Genomic DNA, 15,522 nt, shown 5'->3' with positions numbered 1-15,522 from the left:
TTGAGCCCAGGAGTTCAAGACCAGCCTGGGCAACATGGTAAAACCCCATCTCTGCAAAAAATACAAAAATTAGTCGAGTGTGGTGGTTCACACCTGTGGTCCCAGCTACCAGGGAGGCTGAGGTGGGAGGATTGCTTGAGCCCAGAAAGTCAAGGCTGCAGTGAGCATATCACTATACTCCAGCTTGGGTGACAGAGTGAGATCCTATCTCAAAAAAAAAAAAAAAAAACCAAAAAACAAAAAACAAAAACAAAACCCGCTGCTGGAAAAGCTGTAACAAATCCAGTAGACTCATCACATACTACTCAAGGCAGTGGAATCAGAAAAATCACTGAAAGGCCATTTGTCAGGAGCCATCATGTGTCATTAAAAGGCACACACCCTTTGAGCCAGCAATCCTATTTTCCTTGAATTTGTTTATTATGGAAGTAATTCAAAAGCAAATAAAAATCCACATGCATAAAGATGCTCATAATGGTGTCTACATTCTGGAGAAAATGAGAAATAAGGTGTCTAAAATACGTGGTTAATATCACAGCAACTCAGTGGAAACATGAGGCATCCCTTAAAATATTATCAAAACAAATCCTCTCTTTAACAGTTGCCTACGGGAGCAGGCTGGTCTTGAACTCCCGACCTCCGGTAATCCACCCGCCTCAGCCTTCCAAAGTGCTGGGATTACAGGTGTGAGCCACCACATACGGATCCAAAAGCTTTCTTTGCCCATAGAGTCTACCCTGGTCCTTCTCTGAATCTCTTGGGTTTTCTTTTCTTCTGATCCACCAGAATCAGGAATCTGTTCTAATCTCATGATTTCCATTTGGTGGCCTTCAGCGTCCATGCTTGTCTTTTTCTAGATGCTTATGCTTTCTCTCCCACCATGACTGTTACATGTCAGAACAGGATTATGAAAAGTGATGATTCGGCCGGGCACGGTGGCTCAAGCCTGTAATCCCAGTACTTTGGGAGGCCGAGGCGGGTGGATCACGAGGTCGAGAGATCGAGACCATCCTGGTCAACATGGTGAAACCCCGTCTCTACTAAAAATACAAAAAAAACCTAGCCGGGCATGGTGGCACGTGCCTGTAATCCCAGCTACTTAGGAGGCTGAGGCAGGAGAATTGCCTGAACCCAGGAGGCGGAGGTTGCGGTGAGCCGAGATTGCGCCATTGCACTCCAGCCTGGGTAACAAGAGCGAAACTCCGTCTCAAAAAAAAAAATAAAAATAAAAATAATAAAATAATAAAAAATATATTCTTAAAAAAAAAAAAGAAAAGTGATGATTCAATGTCAAATTTTAAAAATAATCTTTACAAGAGATGCATAGTAATATGGGGAGGGATCTCATATTAGGTTAAAAAAAAAAAAAAAAAGAGGGAAAAAAATTTCTGGCCAGGCGCAGTGGCTCAAGCCTGTAATCCCAGCACTTTGGAAGGCTGAGGCAGGTGGATTACCGAAGGTCAGGAGTTCAAGACCAGCCTGACCAACATGGTGAAACCCTGTCTCTACTAAAAATACAAAATTAGCCAGGTGTGGTGGCTCATGCCTGTAATCCCAGCTACTCGGGAGGCTGAGGCAGGTGGATCATGAGGTCAAGAGATTGAGACCATCCTGGTCAACATGGTGAAACCCCGTCTCTACCTAAAAATACAAAAAATCAGCCGGGCATGGTGGCACGTGCCTGTAATCCCAGCTACTCAGGAGGCTGAGGCAGGAGAATTGCCTGAACCCAGGAGGCGGAGGTTGCGGTGAGCCGAGATCGCGCCATTGCACTCCAGCCTGGGTAACAAGAGCGAAACTCCATCTCAAAAAAAAAAAAAAAAAATTTCCATGTATACTACAATCATATAAAATTATACCTGTCTATGGCCCCAGAGAAAAATAGTACAAGAGCCAAAATAAAAATAAAGACATTAAATTGATGATGGGGTTTCTCATTTTTTTCACAATCTTTCTTATTTTAAATTTCATTTATTTTAAAGTTGTTTTTCATCAAAATGAATTTTGTTGTTTTTCATTAATTTTTTTTAGGCCAGGTGTTGTGGCTCACGCCTGTAATCCCAGCACTTTGGGAGGCTGAAGCAGGTGGATCATGAGGTCAGGAGTTCAAGACCAGCCTGGCCAATATAGTGAAACCCCATCTTTACTAAAAATACAAAAATTAGCTGGGTGCAGTGGTACACACCTGTACTCCCAGCTACTTGGGAGGCTAAGGCAGGAGAATTGCTTGAACCTGGGAGGCAGAGGTTGCAATGAGCCAAGATCACACCACTGCACTCCAGCCTAGGCAACAGAGCAAGACTGTCTCAAAACAAAAAAAAAAATTTAATTTTTTTAGTCTTTAATCTGAAAAAGATTATAGACACTCAGAAATAAGCCTAGTTTCTTGGAATTAAAGGGTAAGTGGATTAAATGCAAACTGGAAGGTGAGACAGCAATACCCAGAATTCACAGCAACAATCGTATGGCACTCAGGGACCAGCCCCTCGAAGCCTTGTTGTTTGAAGTGTGGAATCTATTAGCAAATATATCATCAGTGTTCTCTGGGAGTTGCAAGAACTGCAGAGTCTCAGGCCCCACACAGACCCACTCAATCAGAATTTGCTTTTTTTTTTTTTTTTTTTTGAGGGAGTCTCACTCTGTGGCTCAGGCTGGAGTGCAATGGTGCAATCTCGGCTCAATGCAACCTACGTGTCTCGGGTTCAAGCTATTCTGCTGCCTCAGCCTCCCAAGTAGCTGGGACTACAGGTGTGAGCCACCACGCCCGGCTAATTTTTGTATTTTTAGTAGAGACAAGATTTCACCACGTTGGCCAGGATGGTCTTGAACTCCAGACCTCAGGTGATCCACCCACCTCAGCCTCCCAAAGTGCTGGGATTACAGGCACAAGCCACTGTGCCTGGCTTTTTTTTGAGGGGGGCAGAAAAGATCTCACTGTGTTGGCTAGGTTGGAGCGTAGTGTCGTGATCATCACTCACTGCAGCCTTGACCTCCTGGGTTCAAGCTGTCCTTCCACCTCAGCCTCCTAAGTAGCTGACACTACAGGTGTGTGCCACCAAACCAGGTTAACTGTTTACATTTTTTGTACAGATGGTGTCTTCCTGTGTTGCCCAGGCTGGTCTCAACCCCCTGACCTCAAATGATCCTCTTGCCTTGGTCTCTCAAAGTGCTGGGATTACAGGCAGGAGCCACCATGCCTGGCCTGGAATTTTTGCATTTTAACAAGATCCCCAAGTTACCTCTATGCTGGCATGCACATTGAAGCTTGAGAAGCTGACCTTAATCAGTTCTCAGATCTTAAAGACACAGCTGCCACCTGGGATAGTACTAGCATAACTAAGATCTAGAGAAAAGTATAGCTATGTCTCTGGGAAGAATGAACCAATTATAAGGTATTGACAAGAATCAGTTCTTGAAACTGACATTTCAAATACTATATATATATATATATTTGAGATGGAGCCTCGCTCCCGTTGCACGGGCTGGAGTGCAGTGGCACAATGTCGGCTCACTGCAACCTCCACCTCCCAGATTCAAGTGATTCTCCTGCCTCAGCCTCCTGAGTAGCTGGGATTACAGGCATGCACCACCATGCCCAGCTAATTTTTGTATTTTTAGTAGAGATGGGGTTTTACCATGTTGGCCAGGCTGGTCTCGAACTCCTGACCTCAGGTGATCCACCCATCTTAGTCTCCCAAAGTGCTACGATTACAGGCATGAACCACCACACCCAGCTAAAAGATATATTTTTAAAAAGGAACAAAGTAAAAGGAAAGAAAAGAAAGGAGAAAGAAAATATATATTAGTCTCATCAAACTAAAGACTCCATGTTTTGGGAGAACAAAGTGCTTCTAGTGAGGGCTATGGAAGCCTCAGAGAAAGTTCTCACAGCCCGAGGTTCCCACCGTGACAGGATCCTCCAGAGGGGTGTCCATCTCACTGAACTTCAAGAAGATGTTTCCTCGGCAAACTCGCCACAGCAACCGCTCAAAGGAAGCCATCCTCTCCCTGTTGATCACACCGGCTATGAACCTAGGGAGCCAGAAGGAAAGGCATTCATGAGATACAGGGATTGGGGTGCAGAGAGAAGGCCCTGCAGGATGTGAAGACGGACCGTGAAAGGAAGGGCCATTCAGTCTGTGAGCAGAGGGACCCCGACACAGCTCTACCGACAGGGGTCCCAAGGCCACCCTGCATCCAGCCCCGGCTTGCCCCACATCCCTTTGACCTTTTGTTTTCTTTGCTATCTTGAAATTTCCTTAATCATTCCAATACTATATCTTCACTAAGTGCAGCTGAGAATATGATAGACCAGCCAGGCATGGTGGCTCACACCTGTAATCCCAGCACTTTGGAAGGCCATGGTGGGCAGATCGCCTAAGATGAGGAGTTTGAGACCAGCCTGGCCAATATGGTGAAACCCTGTCTCTACTAAAAATACAAAATTAGCCAGGCGTAGTGGTGAGCGCCTGTAATCCCAGCTACTCAGGAGGCTGAGGCAGGAGAATCACTTGAACCCTTGAAGCAGAGATTGCAGTGCGCCAAGATTGCACCATGGCACTCCGGCCTGGGCAAAAGAATGAAACTCCATTTCAGAAGAAAAAGAATATGATAGACCATTCATAGCTAACAGTAGCAAACATTCAACAGTGGTCTCTATGCATTTTCCCAAAAATATTTTAATACTAAGAGGGAAACATACACTGATGTCTATATATCTCTGCTTTTCCCATTATCCAATTATATAGCTAACTGCTGACCCAAACTTCTCATGTTAGCCAGTGGCTTTCACTGGCTTATTACTTTAAATGTACATTGATCCTGCTTTACCTTCTGATCAAATATTTCCAATAAACATTATTTTTATTTTTAATTCAAATTTAATGCCTAGTGCCTCAAATATCAGGCCCTCATATAATTATTGAACAAATACCATAAATCCCAAACTCATAACTTTCAGAAATGCTTTCAGATGCATCAATTTCACTTAGACACTGAACAAAATTCCACCATTTTGAATCACCACGTTATTTTCATGGCTATCACACATCATATTACTGCTTCTTGGAAATAACTTGACTGCATAACTATCCCATTTCTTTTTTTTTTTTTAATTAAAGAATTTTTTTGTAGACACAGAGTCTTGCTATTTTGTCCAGGCTGGTCTCAAACTCCTGACCTCAAGTGATCCTCCTGCCTCAGCTTCCCACAGTGCTGGGATTATAAGCATGCTACCAAATCTGGCTTCCATTTCTAATTACATTTAAAAATGTATCCCAGGCAACACAGCGAGGCCTCATCTCTACTAAACAGTTTTTAAAAAGTAGCCTGGCATCATGGTGAGTGCCTGTGGTCCAGCTACTCGTGAGGCTGAGGCAGGAAGATCACTTGAGCCTGGGAGGTCAAGACTGCAGTGGGCTATGATGGCACCTCTATACTCCAGCCTGGGCAACAGAGCAAGACCCCATGTCAAAAATAAAATAAAATAAAAATTCAAACTCCAAGTAATATTTTATTTTATTATCTTGAGCTGGAGTCTCACTCGATCACCCAGGTTGGAGTGCAGCGGCATAATCTTGGCTCACTGCGACCTCTTCCTCCTGGGTTCAAGCAATTCTCCTGCCTCAGCTTTCTGAGTAACTGGGATTACAAGCGCATGTGACCATGCCCAGCTAATTTTGTATTTTTAGTAGAGATGGGGTTTCACCATGTTAGCCAGGTCGGTCTCAAACTTCTGACCTCAAGCGATCCACCTACCTCAGCCTCCTAAAATGCTGGGATTACAGGTATGAGCCACCACATCCGGCCCCCAAAATAGTATTTTAAAGAGAAAGGAAAAACATATGTCCCCATAGCCTTGTTCCAACGCCAGGGAAGAGTTGTGATAACCATCTCAACAATGGGCCCCACAGCTTCCCATGTGGGGGCAATATAAACATTTCAGTCTTCAGGCTCAAGAAGGCTAGCATCACCACTAACAAGAAACTAACACCATTTCCAACTCCACCAACCTAGTAAGTTACATGTGGGTCTATTTCTCAGCAAAGGCTTTGCATCCATAGGAAACAGTCCCCATTCCAGCAGCTATTTGTTCCCTCATTCATTCACTCACTCACTCAGAAATCACACACCAGGACCAGGGACCCATCTACATAGAGGAGTTACACTAACCCCAACTTTCCAGTCATATATGCAGGCATCGCTTTCAACTCCAGGAGGCCGGAAGTGTCCTCAGTAAAGAAATCATCAGCTAAATTGGTTTCCGTCTGAAAGTCAAAGCACTATGATTTTCTCATTTAAATATATTTAGGGAGACTCAAAAGGCACCCACACCTCAAGATTTCGTCTGGTTTTAGTGAAGTGAAGCTTTAATTTTCCACAAAAATTTAACAAAAGTCAGAAAACAGAGTGCTCCTGGCCTGATCAAAAAGCTTCCCTGATCTCTTCCTACCAAAACCCTAAAACTTCTCAAACCAACTGCTGGGCTTGGTTCTGACATTTTAAGCACATACATTTTACTGAGCACCATTATATTTTTGCCTTCAATTCAACCGGCACTACAATTATTCCACCCAAAATACTCTCCCGCCCTTACCAATAGCCCAGCCATGGAACAGAAACAGAGCGATTTACTCAGATCCCAGGCCAGCCAGTTTCCAAAATGGAAATCTGAGGTTCTGAGGAACAGCCCCTTTAGTAATCATCACCACATGACCACCTCAAAGAAGTCCTGGGTTTTCTTCAGGAGGTATTTCAGTTCCGTCAGTTCTAGGAAGCTTTTTTTCAAAGCCTGCTGGTTCTGGTTGGCTTCCTGTAACTCTCCTTCCAGTTTTTCTAGAACAGTCTGTGCCGGAAGGAAAAGAAGGTAAGCCAGCAGAAAGTGCTATGACATTCCTAACATACATTACCCACAACAGATGACAAAAAAATCAAAGGAATCAGCACATAACATGATTGCAGACCCTAAGACACACACACACAGACATACACACACACACACACACACACACAAACACACACACACGTGCACGCTCTCTTAGGAATTCCATCGCCATATGAGAGGTAGGAAGTACTTGGAGGAGTGGATGGCCACTTCATGGAGAAGTCAAGACATTTTGGCAAATCACACCTCTCCTCATTTAAAACACTAGGCCAGGCCAGGCACGGTGGCTCACATCCGAAATCTCAGCACTTTGGGAGGCTGAGGTGCACAGATCATTTGAGGTCAGAAGTCGAGACCAGCCTGGCCAAAGTGATGAAACCCCATCTCTACTAAAAATAGAAAAATCAGCCAGGCATGGTGGTATGTGCCTGTAGTCCCAGCTACTCGGGAGGCTGAGACAGGAGAATTGCTTGAACCCAGGAGGCAGAGGCTGCAGTGAGCTGAGACTGTACCACTGCACTCCAGCCTGGGTGACAGAGCAAGACTCATCTCAAATAATAATAATAATTATAATAATAAATATAAAAATAAAAATAACTTCAGAAACATAAACCAATATGGAGTCTTAAAACAGAAAATGAGGGGCCGGGCGTGGTGGTTCAGCCTGTAATCCCAGCACTTTGGGAGGCTGAGGCAAAGGGATCACTTGAGGTTAGGAGTTCAAGACCAGCCTAGCCAACATGGTAAAACCCCATCTCTTAAAAATACAGAAATTAGCCAGGCAGTGGTGCATGCCTATAGTCCTGGCTACTCGGGGAGCTGAGGCAGGAGAATTGCTTGAATCTGGGAGGCAAAGGTTACAGTAAGCAGAGATTGTGCCACTGTACTCCAGCCTAGGCGACAAAGCTTTTTTTGAGACTCAGTCTCAAAAATTAAAAAAATTAAAAAAATATATATATATATATGAAATGATAAAATAGCAAGTTGCAGAAGAATAAACAATATAATTTCATTTAGAGAAAATTTTTTAATGTGTAAAGCTATACCATATGTTATTTAGAAAAATAAATATGTAATAAAACTACAAATAAAGAAAAATACAAAAATTAGGACAATGATGATCTCAAAGGGAAAAGGGGAAAGGAGATGAAGAAGAGTGAGGAAGGGCACCCAGGTTTCCATGAGTGTCCCTGTGGGTACTGTTACCTTACACAGGGCGACAGACACATGGTATTTGCTGATCCTTATGTTTTATACCTTACAGGTATAAAAAGAAGAAAAATTCTACTAATTTATTTGGGAGGCCGAGGTGGGTAGATCACGAGATCAGGAATTCGAGACCAGCCTGACCAACACGGTGAAACCCCAAATCTACTAAAAATACAAAAATTAGCTGAGCATACTGGTACACGCCTATAATCCCAGCCACTCAGGAGGGTGAGGCAGGAGAATCGCTTGAACCTGGGAGGTGGAAGTTGCAGTGAGCCAAGACCGTGCCACTGCACTCCAGCCTGGGTGACAGAGCAAAACTCCATCACACACACACACACAAATTCTACTAATTCAATTTAATGTTTAATGGAAACAATAACAAATCCACACTGAAACACACAGGAGTGAAACTACAGAACCGTTATACTCGAGCGAGTCAAGGAATGCGCCACACTCTGAGACTGAATTATGAGTCCTTTATTATGCCAGTAACCGAGAGGTGGCTAACGCCCCAAATTCTCTCGGACCCTAAGAAAAAGTTAGGTGGTCTTTTATACCCTAGTTTTGAAGGGAAGTGGGGGGAGCCTAGCTGAAGCAAATTTTTCACAAAAGCAGAGTAAGCAAAAAAGTTAAAAGATAAACTGGTACATGAGAAATAAAACAGTGCCAGGTGCGAGGGGTAACGCTGTCATGAAAGACGTACAACTTACAGATAATGGGGGCTCTGGGCGCTCGACGGCATCTGCATTCCCGGGCTCTGCTGGTACCACTTAACTCGGCCTGTTATCAACAAATGCATTCCTGGAGGTGCCCAGTGTCAGCCTGCCCCAGCTACATACCACAGTTACATACTTAATGGTGGGAAAATAACTAAAATGAAGAAGCTAAGATGGAGTCTGTCCAGCTCAAGGAGCTAACATAAAGCCTGAGCAGCTTTTAGTCTGAGAAAAAGAGAGAGTTCGTTTTAGCTGGCAAAAAGCAGGTTGTCACAGAACAAAGATAAAACCTTAAAGGGAAAAAAAGGACATATATCCACAGAGGGGTGATCACTGAACCAGCATCAGATATTATGAGAAGACTTGAGTGACTATGTGTCTTGAGGTGTCAAGTGTAACTGTCATCTGTAGCTTGCACACCAAGGGGTCATGGGGAAGAGCTGGCAGGTATTTCAGAAAGACAGGAAAGGGAAGGGTCGTAAGAAACAAAAGGAATGATAGCCCAAGAAGCCAGTGAATCAGCAATCACAATAAATGGAAATGGAGTAAGGTCATCTCCTAAAGAGATCATCATGCTAGATAGTTTTTAGTCCATCTAAGACATCTAAGAGATACTGTTAACAGAGTTTTTTTGTTTTTTGTTTTTCGGTTTTTTTCAGACAGTCTCCGTCATCCAGGCGAGAGTGCCATGGCACAATCGTGGCTCACTGCAACCTCTGCCTCCCAGGTTCAAACGATTCTCCTGCCTCAGCCTCCCAAGTAGCTTGGATTACAGGTGTGCACCACTAGGCCCAGCTAATTTTTTTGTATTTTTCGTAGAGATGGAGTTTCACCATGTTGGCCAGGCTACTCTTGAAATCCTGACCTCAAGTGACCCACTGGCCTCAGCCTCCCAAAGTGCTGGGATTACAGGCCTGAGCCCCCATGCCTGGCATAAAGAGATTTTTTTTAATAACAATAAAAAATGATAATCCTGTAAATGTTAGCTCCCCCTGAAATGCTTAGGATTAGACAAAATTGAATTACTATGGAAAATTTCAAACACACACTAGCAGAACAAATCGCATCCACCCATCAACCAGCTTCAGTTACACTCCGTTCTGTCCCCTCACAGAGCCAGCCATTATCCTGAGTTTTGAACCCTCGATATAATGACACAAAGTTGGAGGGGGAAGTAAATCTCCATTTCCTAATAATTTCCTCTCTCCACTTAATGATACCAAAAAATAATGCTGCCATTACCGTACATAATGGATATGTAATCATATAAAAATAGAGCTGCATGAGAGTAACACCTGAAAACAAGGAAAAGTCAGGGCAGTTTCTGCTGGGATGGCTCTTTTTTTTTCTTCCTCCTGAATTAGTATTTCCTCTAGGACTGTTATAAAAGGCGCTTTAGAAACTGACGAGGCAGGGACCCAGAGCCATTGGTGTATCTTGCCAAAGGATTAGACTCTCTAGCAACGCTGGGGGAGCACAGCTAACTGCAGGTTAGTTGCATCAATCAACCAACAAATCAATCCCAGTCAACAATGAATGATAAAAGATAATACTCTCCTAATTTTATGCTGGTGTTTTTTGTTTTTGTTTTGAGACAGGGTCTCACTCTGAGGTTGAAAATAATCAGCCTGGCCAACAGGGCAAAACCCCATCTCTACTAAGAGAACAAATACATTAGCTGGGCATGCCTGTAATCCCAGCTACTCAGGAGGCTGGGGCAGGAGAATCACTTGAATCCCCGGGGCAGAGGCTGCAAAGAGCCGAGATTGCGCCACTGCACTCCAGCCTGGGCAACAGAGCAGGACTCCGTCTCAGAAAAAAAAAAAAAAAAAAAAAAAAAGATAAACAATAAAGACCAAAACAATGAATTTCACAGAAAAGTAAAAAATAAAAAGGGCCATTCAATCAAATTTTAGCTTCCCCCACCCAGGAAAGCTTATTAGTTATTATTCAGTCAAAATAGAATCTTTTAAACTTAAAGTGGTGAAACTTGAAAATGTGTGTGCCTTGGCATAGTTGAAATCGGCCAAAACTAAACCCAGTTGGATGAATTACTTTTTAAAGGTACTACGGCCAACTCAATTTGAAAACAAAAGTACTTGTTACCTGTTTAACAAAATCAAGACAGGCTCTATGCTCGTCAAGTTTCAGTGTAGTATCAGAGAAGAATATTCACAATTATTTGAAAAGTCGATGAAAATATTCCTCCCTTTTCCAACTACTTATCTGTGTAAGGCTGGATTACCTTCCCCTATTTCAATAAAAACAACATATCACCAACAGATTTAAAGCAGAAGCAGGTGTGAGTAACCAGTGCCTATTAGGCAAGCACTTAAAAAATTCACAACAATGCCACCCTTCTCATGAAAGTGTTTTTTGTCTTGGAAAAGAGTCATTTTTCATGTAAAACATGTTAGCATGTAATGAGATCTTATTGTTATTTTCAATTGAATTAATACACAAATATTTTACATACTTTTCCATTTTAATTTGTCATACAGTAAAAATCAATAAATAGGCCAGGCATGGTGGCTCACGTCTGTAATCCCAGCACTTTGAGAGGCCAAGGCAGTAGGATCCCCTGAGGTCAGGAGTTCAAGACCAGCCTGGACAACATGGTGAAACCCTATCTCTACTAAAAATACAAAAATTAACTGGGTGTGGTGGCATGTGCCCATAATCCCAGCTACTTGGGAGGCTAAGGCAGGAGAATCGCTTGAGCCCAGGAGGCAGAGGGTGCAGTGAGCCAAGATCACACCACTGCACTCCAGCCTGGGCAACAGAGCAAGACTCCATCTCAAAAGAAATATGACAAGGTCCAAAATATTTTCTAGAAGATGGCAATCTAATATTTTGATGTGAGTATCAAAATTTATACTGCTGATGGCTTTAAATTTTTTAAGAATTTGAAGTTATCTTCAAAGAAAAAAAAATCCCAGCCAGAGAAAAGGCTCAGCTTGGTGAAGACTTGCCTACCTGCCCATACCCTGAATAAGCCGTTCCACCGCTGAGGATAAAATAGCTACTTTTTAAATTAAGCCCCCCAGGGTCCTCCACGGTCTGGCTCTGCCTACCTCTTTACTTCGTCTCTCAGCCCTGCCCCTCATTCCTGTCCCCACCATCTGCTCTACAAGCCCTTGGAGGGCATAGTCATGTTTATTTCTCTCTAAAGTACCTTGCACATGGCAGGTATTCAGTGCTTTTTGTCTGTTTGTTTTTTAGACAGCGTCTCTCTCTGTCACCCAGGCTGGAGTGCAGTGGCGTGATCTCAGCTCACTGCAACCTCTGCCTCCTTGATTCAAGTGAGTTTTGTGCCTCAGCCTCCCAAGCAACTGGGATTACAGGCACCTGCCACCATGCCCGGCTATTTTTTATACATTTAGTAGAGATGGGGTTTCACTATGTTAGCCAGGCAGGTTTGGAACTCCTGACCTTGTGATCTGCCTGCCCCGGCCTCCTAAAGTGGTGGGATTTTTTTTTTTTTTTTTTTTTTTGAGACAGAGTTTTGCTCTTGTTACCCAGGCTGGAGTGGCAATGGCGCGATCTCGGCTCATCGCAACCTCCGCCTCCTGGGTTCAGGCAATTCTCCTGCCTCAGCCTCCTGAGTAGCTGGGATTACAGGCACGTGCCACCATGCCCAGCTAATTTTTTGTATTTTTAGTAGAGACGGGGTTTCACCATGTTGACCAGGTTGGTCTCGATCTCTTGACCTCGTGATCCACCCGCCTCGGCTTCCCAAAGTGCTGGGATTACAGGCTTGAGCCACCGCGCCCGGCAAAGTGGTGGGATTACAGAGGTGAGCCACCATGCCCAGCCAGTGTTCAGTGTTCTAGAAAAGACGGAGGGGAAGGAAACAGAGAGGGAAAGGAAAGAGGGGGAGCCCCAGCAGTTGAAATGTCCTTGAAAACGGAAATCTTCTCCCAGTTGACCTACAGAAGCCAATCAGAGGAGCAGCCTCCATCTAGAATGGGTCCAACTCATCAGCTGCTTCCCCAGACAGAGAATGAGAAAACATCCATTAAGCCCATAGTCAGCCCATTCAGCAGGACCCCATAGATGACTCCACTGCCTGTAAGAATCATAAGCCCACAAAAGCAATCACTCCTCAAAGTGGGCTAAGCTTCCTTCAGGATATGCTGAGAAAGGAAAACCGCTCTCTCCAGACTTAAAAACTGCACCCTGGGATTTTCCTGGGGCCATAACCCTGAGAAGAGGACAGTCATGCAAGCCTGCCACCTCCGTGCCTTCAGCAACCAGGCACGGGACCTGCGAGCGGCTCTCAGAGCTTTCCAGGAGACAGGCTTCATGACTGTCCTGAGCTTGGGAGGCCAGCAAAGTGGAGAAGAACTTACCTCCAGGGTAATCATTTCCCGTGGGAGCGGGGTCAGTGGGCATTTCTCAGGCAACTGAACGGCAATCTCATTTTGCATCTCATCTTCCAGAAAACCTGAGGAATGAAAACCCACCAGAAACCCCAAGGTGACTGTGTTTCCTCATGACTAAGAAACGAGTTCAAGCAAGATGTGTGCCCTTCGCTCACCTCAGCTGCCTGAATTGTCCGAGGAGCTGCCACAGCTCCGGGATCCCACCCCCAACGCCCCCTCCATTCCCTCCAGGTGGTCCTCCAGGACCACCTCAAAAAGTATTGCAAATAGGGACACATTTGTTAATGTGCAAACTCTGGACACCCTTGCCAGTTCACATTTGAACAGTAAGCAAAAAAAATTGGCTTACGGAGGATTCTCTCCAGTGATTCACACCTTCTGACTTCATTCACAAATTTCCTTTGAAAGCTGTTCACATTCATATTTAACTAGGGGAGAAAAAAAATCACAAGACACACATTAGTAGCAACAGCTGCCAACATATTCCTTTTGGTTTGTTTTTTGGTTTTGTTTTGTTTTGTTTTGTTTTGTTTTGAGACGGAATTTCACTTGTCATCCAGGCTGGAGTGCAGTAGTGTGATCTTGGCTCACAGCAGCTTCCACCTCCTGGGTTCAAGCGATTCTCCTCCCAAATAGCTGAGATTACACGCACCCACCACCATGCCCAGCTAATTTTTATATTTTTAGTAGAGATGGGGTTTCACCATGTTGGCCAGGCTGGTCTCAAGCTACTGACCTCAGGTGATCCACCCACCTCAGCCTCCCAAAGTGCTGGGATTACAGGCGTGAGCCGCTGCGCCCCGCCCTCTTTTGGTTATTGTATTATCTTTTTAATGCTAGAGAAGTTGCTGGAATTATCTTAGGAATACATACTTCCATGCACATGACAGGTGAGTTACAGGCAAAACACCCCTTGGTGTTTTTATACTCAATCGCCCAAATGCTTCAACTTTCACCCTACCGTTTCTAAAAGAAACGAAGTCCTGGCCAGCTGCAGTGGCTCATGCCTGTAATCCCGACACTTTGGGAGGTCAAGGCTGGTGGATCGCCTAAGCCCAGGAGTTCGAGACCAACCTGGGCAACATAGCGAGTCCCTGTCTCTACAAAAAATTACAAAATTAACCAAGCGTGGTAGCACACACTTGTAGTCCCAGCTACTCAGGGGGCTGAGGCAGGAGGATGGCTTGAGCCTGGGAGGTTGAGGCTGCAATAAGCCGCAACTGCACCAGGGCACTCTAGCCTGGGAAACAGAGCAAGTCGCTGCCTCAAAAAAAAAAAAAAAAAAAAATTGGATTTAATCAAAATTTAAAATTTTTGTGCATCCAAGGACACTATCAAGAAAGTGAAAAATTCCACGGCATGGGAGAAAGTCATATATCTGTCATTTTCAAATCATGTATCTTTCAAATCATGTATCTGTCAAAGGAAGGAGAAAGGGAGGGAGGGAAAGGGAGGGAGGGAGGAAAGGAAGGAGGGAAGGAAAGAAGGAAAGAAGGAAGGACCTTCTTCATCTAAGTTTTCCTTATTTCTCTGGCTTGGCTATCTAAATGAGCCTGAAAATCCTCAGTGGGGTCATGAAAACAACCAGGCCTTGAAGACTACACAGCTCCATGTAATGTATCATAGTCACAAACAAAACTTCAACTCTGGCCGGGCGCGGTGGCTCACGCCTATAATCCCAGCACTTTGGGAGGCTGAGGCGGGTGGATCACGAGGTCAAGAGATCAAGACCATCCTGGTCAACATGGTGAAACCCCGTCTCTACTAAAAATACAAAAATTAGCTGGGCATGGTGGCGCGTGCCTGTAATCCCAGCTACTCAGGAGGCTGAGGCAGGAGAATTGCCTGAACCCAGGAGGCGGAGGTTGCGGTGAGCCGAGATCGCGCCATTGCACTCCAGCCTGGCTAACAAGAGTGAAATTCCGTCTCAAAAAAAAAAAACAAAAACAAAAACAAAAAACAACTTCAACTCTCAGCTCAGCTCAATAAATGTTATTGAGGACCTGCTTCATATGAGGTCCTGCGTGAAGAACTAGGGATGTGAAGAACAAGATATGATCCTTCCCTGCAGGAGCTTAGCTCTGACCTTGACCTTAGTGAAGAAGTAAAGAAGGACTGATTTTCTAAATTAGACTAAGAGCTTGGTGAGGATCTAAACTGCCCCTGGGAAATGATACTCCAATGTCATAATCAAGACACCCTAACCCCAGAATATCACTCTGGACCTCAACCCTGGGTATTACAACCAACTCCGAACTCCAGAATGCTTTGTCCTCCACCTGTCTAGTCAGGAAAAATAGTTTTTACAGTTAGAACAAGGTTTGGT

The 15,522-nt window shown here is 44.3% G+C and overlaps 1 protein-coding gene across 4 annotated transcripts in view; it reads right to left on the bottom strand.

The window, feature by feature from the left end:
* Window positions 1-15,522, bottom strand: part of ATP6V0A4 (ATPase H+ transporting V0 subunit a4) — a 98,821-nt gene that overhangs the window by 51,368 nt on the left and 31,931 nt on the right. For all 4 annotated transcript variants that reach the window (XM_074379021.1, XM_010340368.3, XM_003929749.4 and 1 more), the window contains 5 exons: window positions 13,546-13,624; window positions 13,164-13,258; window positions 6,719-6,844; window positions 6,172-6,266; window positions 3,906-4,032 (listed from right to left, as the gene is read on the bottom strand). In XM_074379021.1, coding sequence (XP_074235122.1) covers window positions 3,906-4,032; window positions 6,172-6,266; window positions 6,719-6,844; window positions 13,164-13,258; window positions 13,546-13,624 — 522 coding nt within the window. The remainder of the gene's footprint in view (window positions 1-3,905; window positions 4,033-6,171; window positions 6,267-6,718; window positions 6,845-13,163; window positions 13,259-13,545; window positions 13,625-15,522) is intronic.

Source organism: Saimiri boliviensis, chromosome 10 (genome assembly GCF_048565385.1).
Source record: "Saimiri boliviensis isolate mSaiBol1 chromosome 10, mSaiBol1.pri, whole genome shotgun sequence".
NCBI lineage: Eukaryota > Metazoa > Chordata > Mammalia > Primates > Cebidae > Saimiri > Saimiri boliviensis.
The sequence above is the reverse complement of the archived record's forward strand: the minus strand, read 5'-3'. Positions and strand labels throughout refer to the sequence as shown.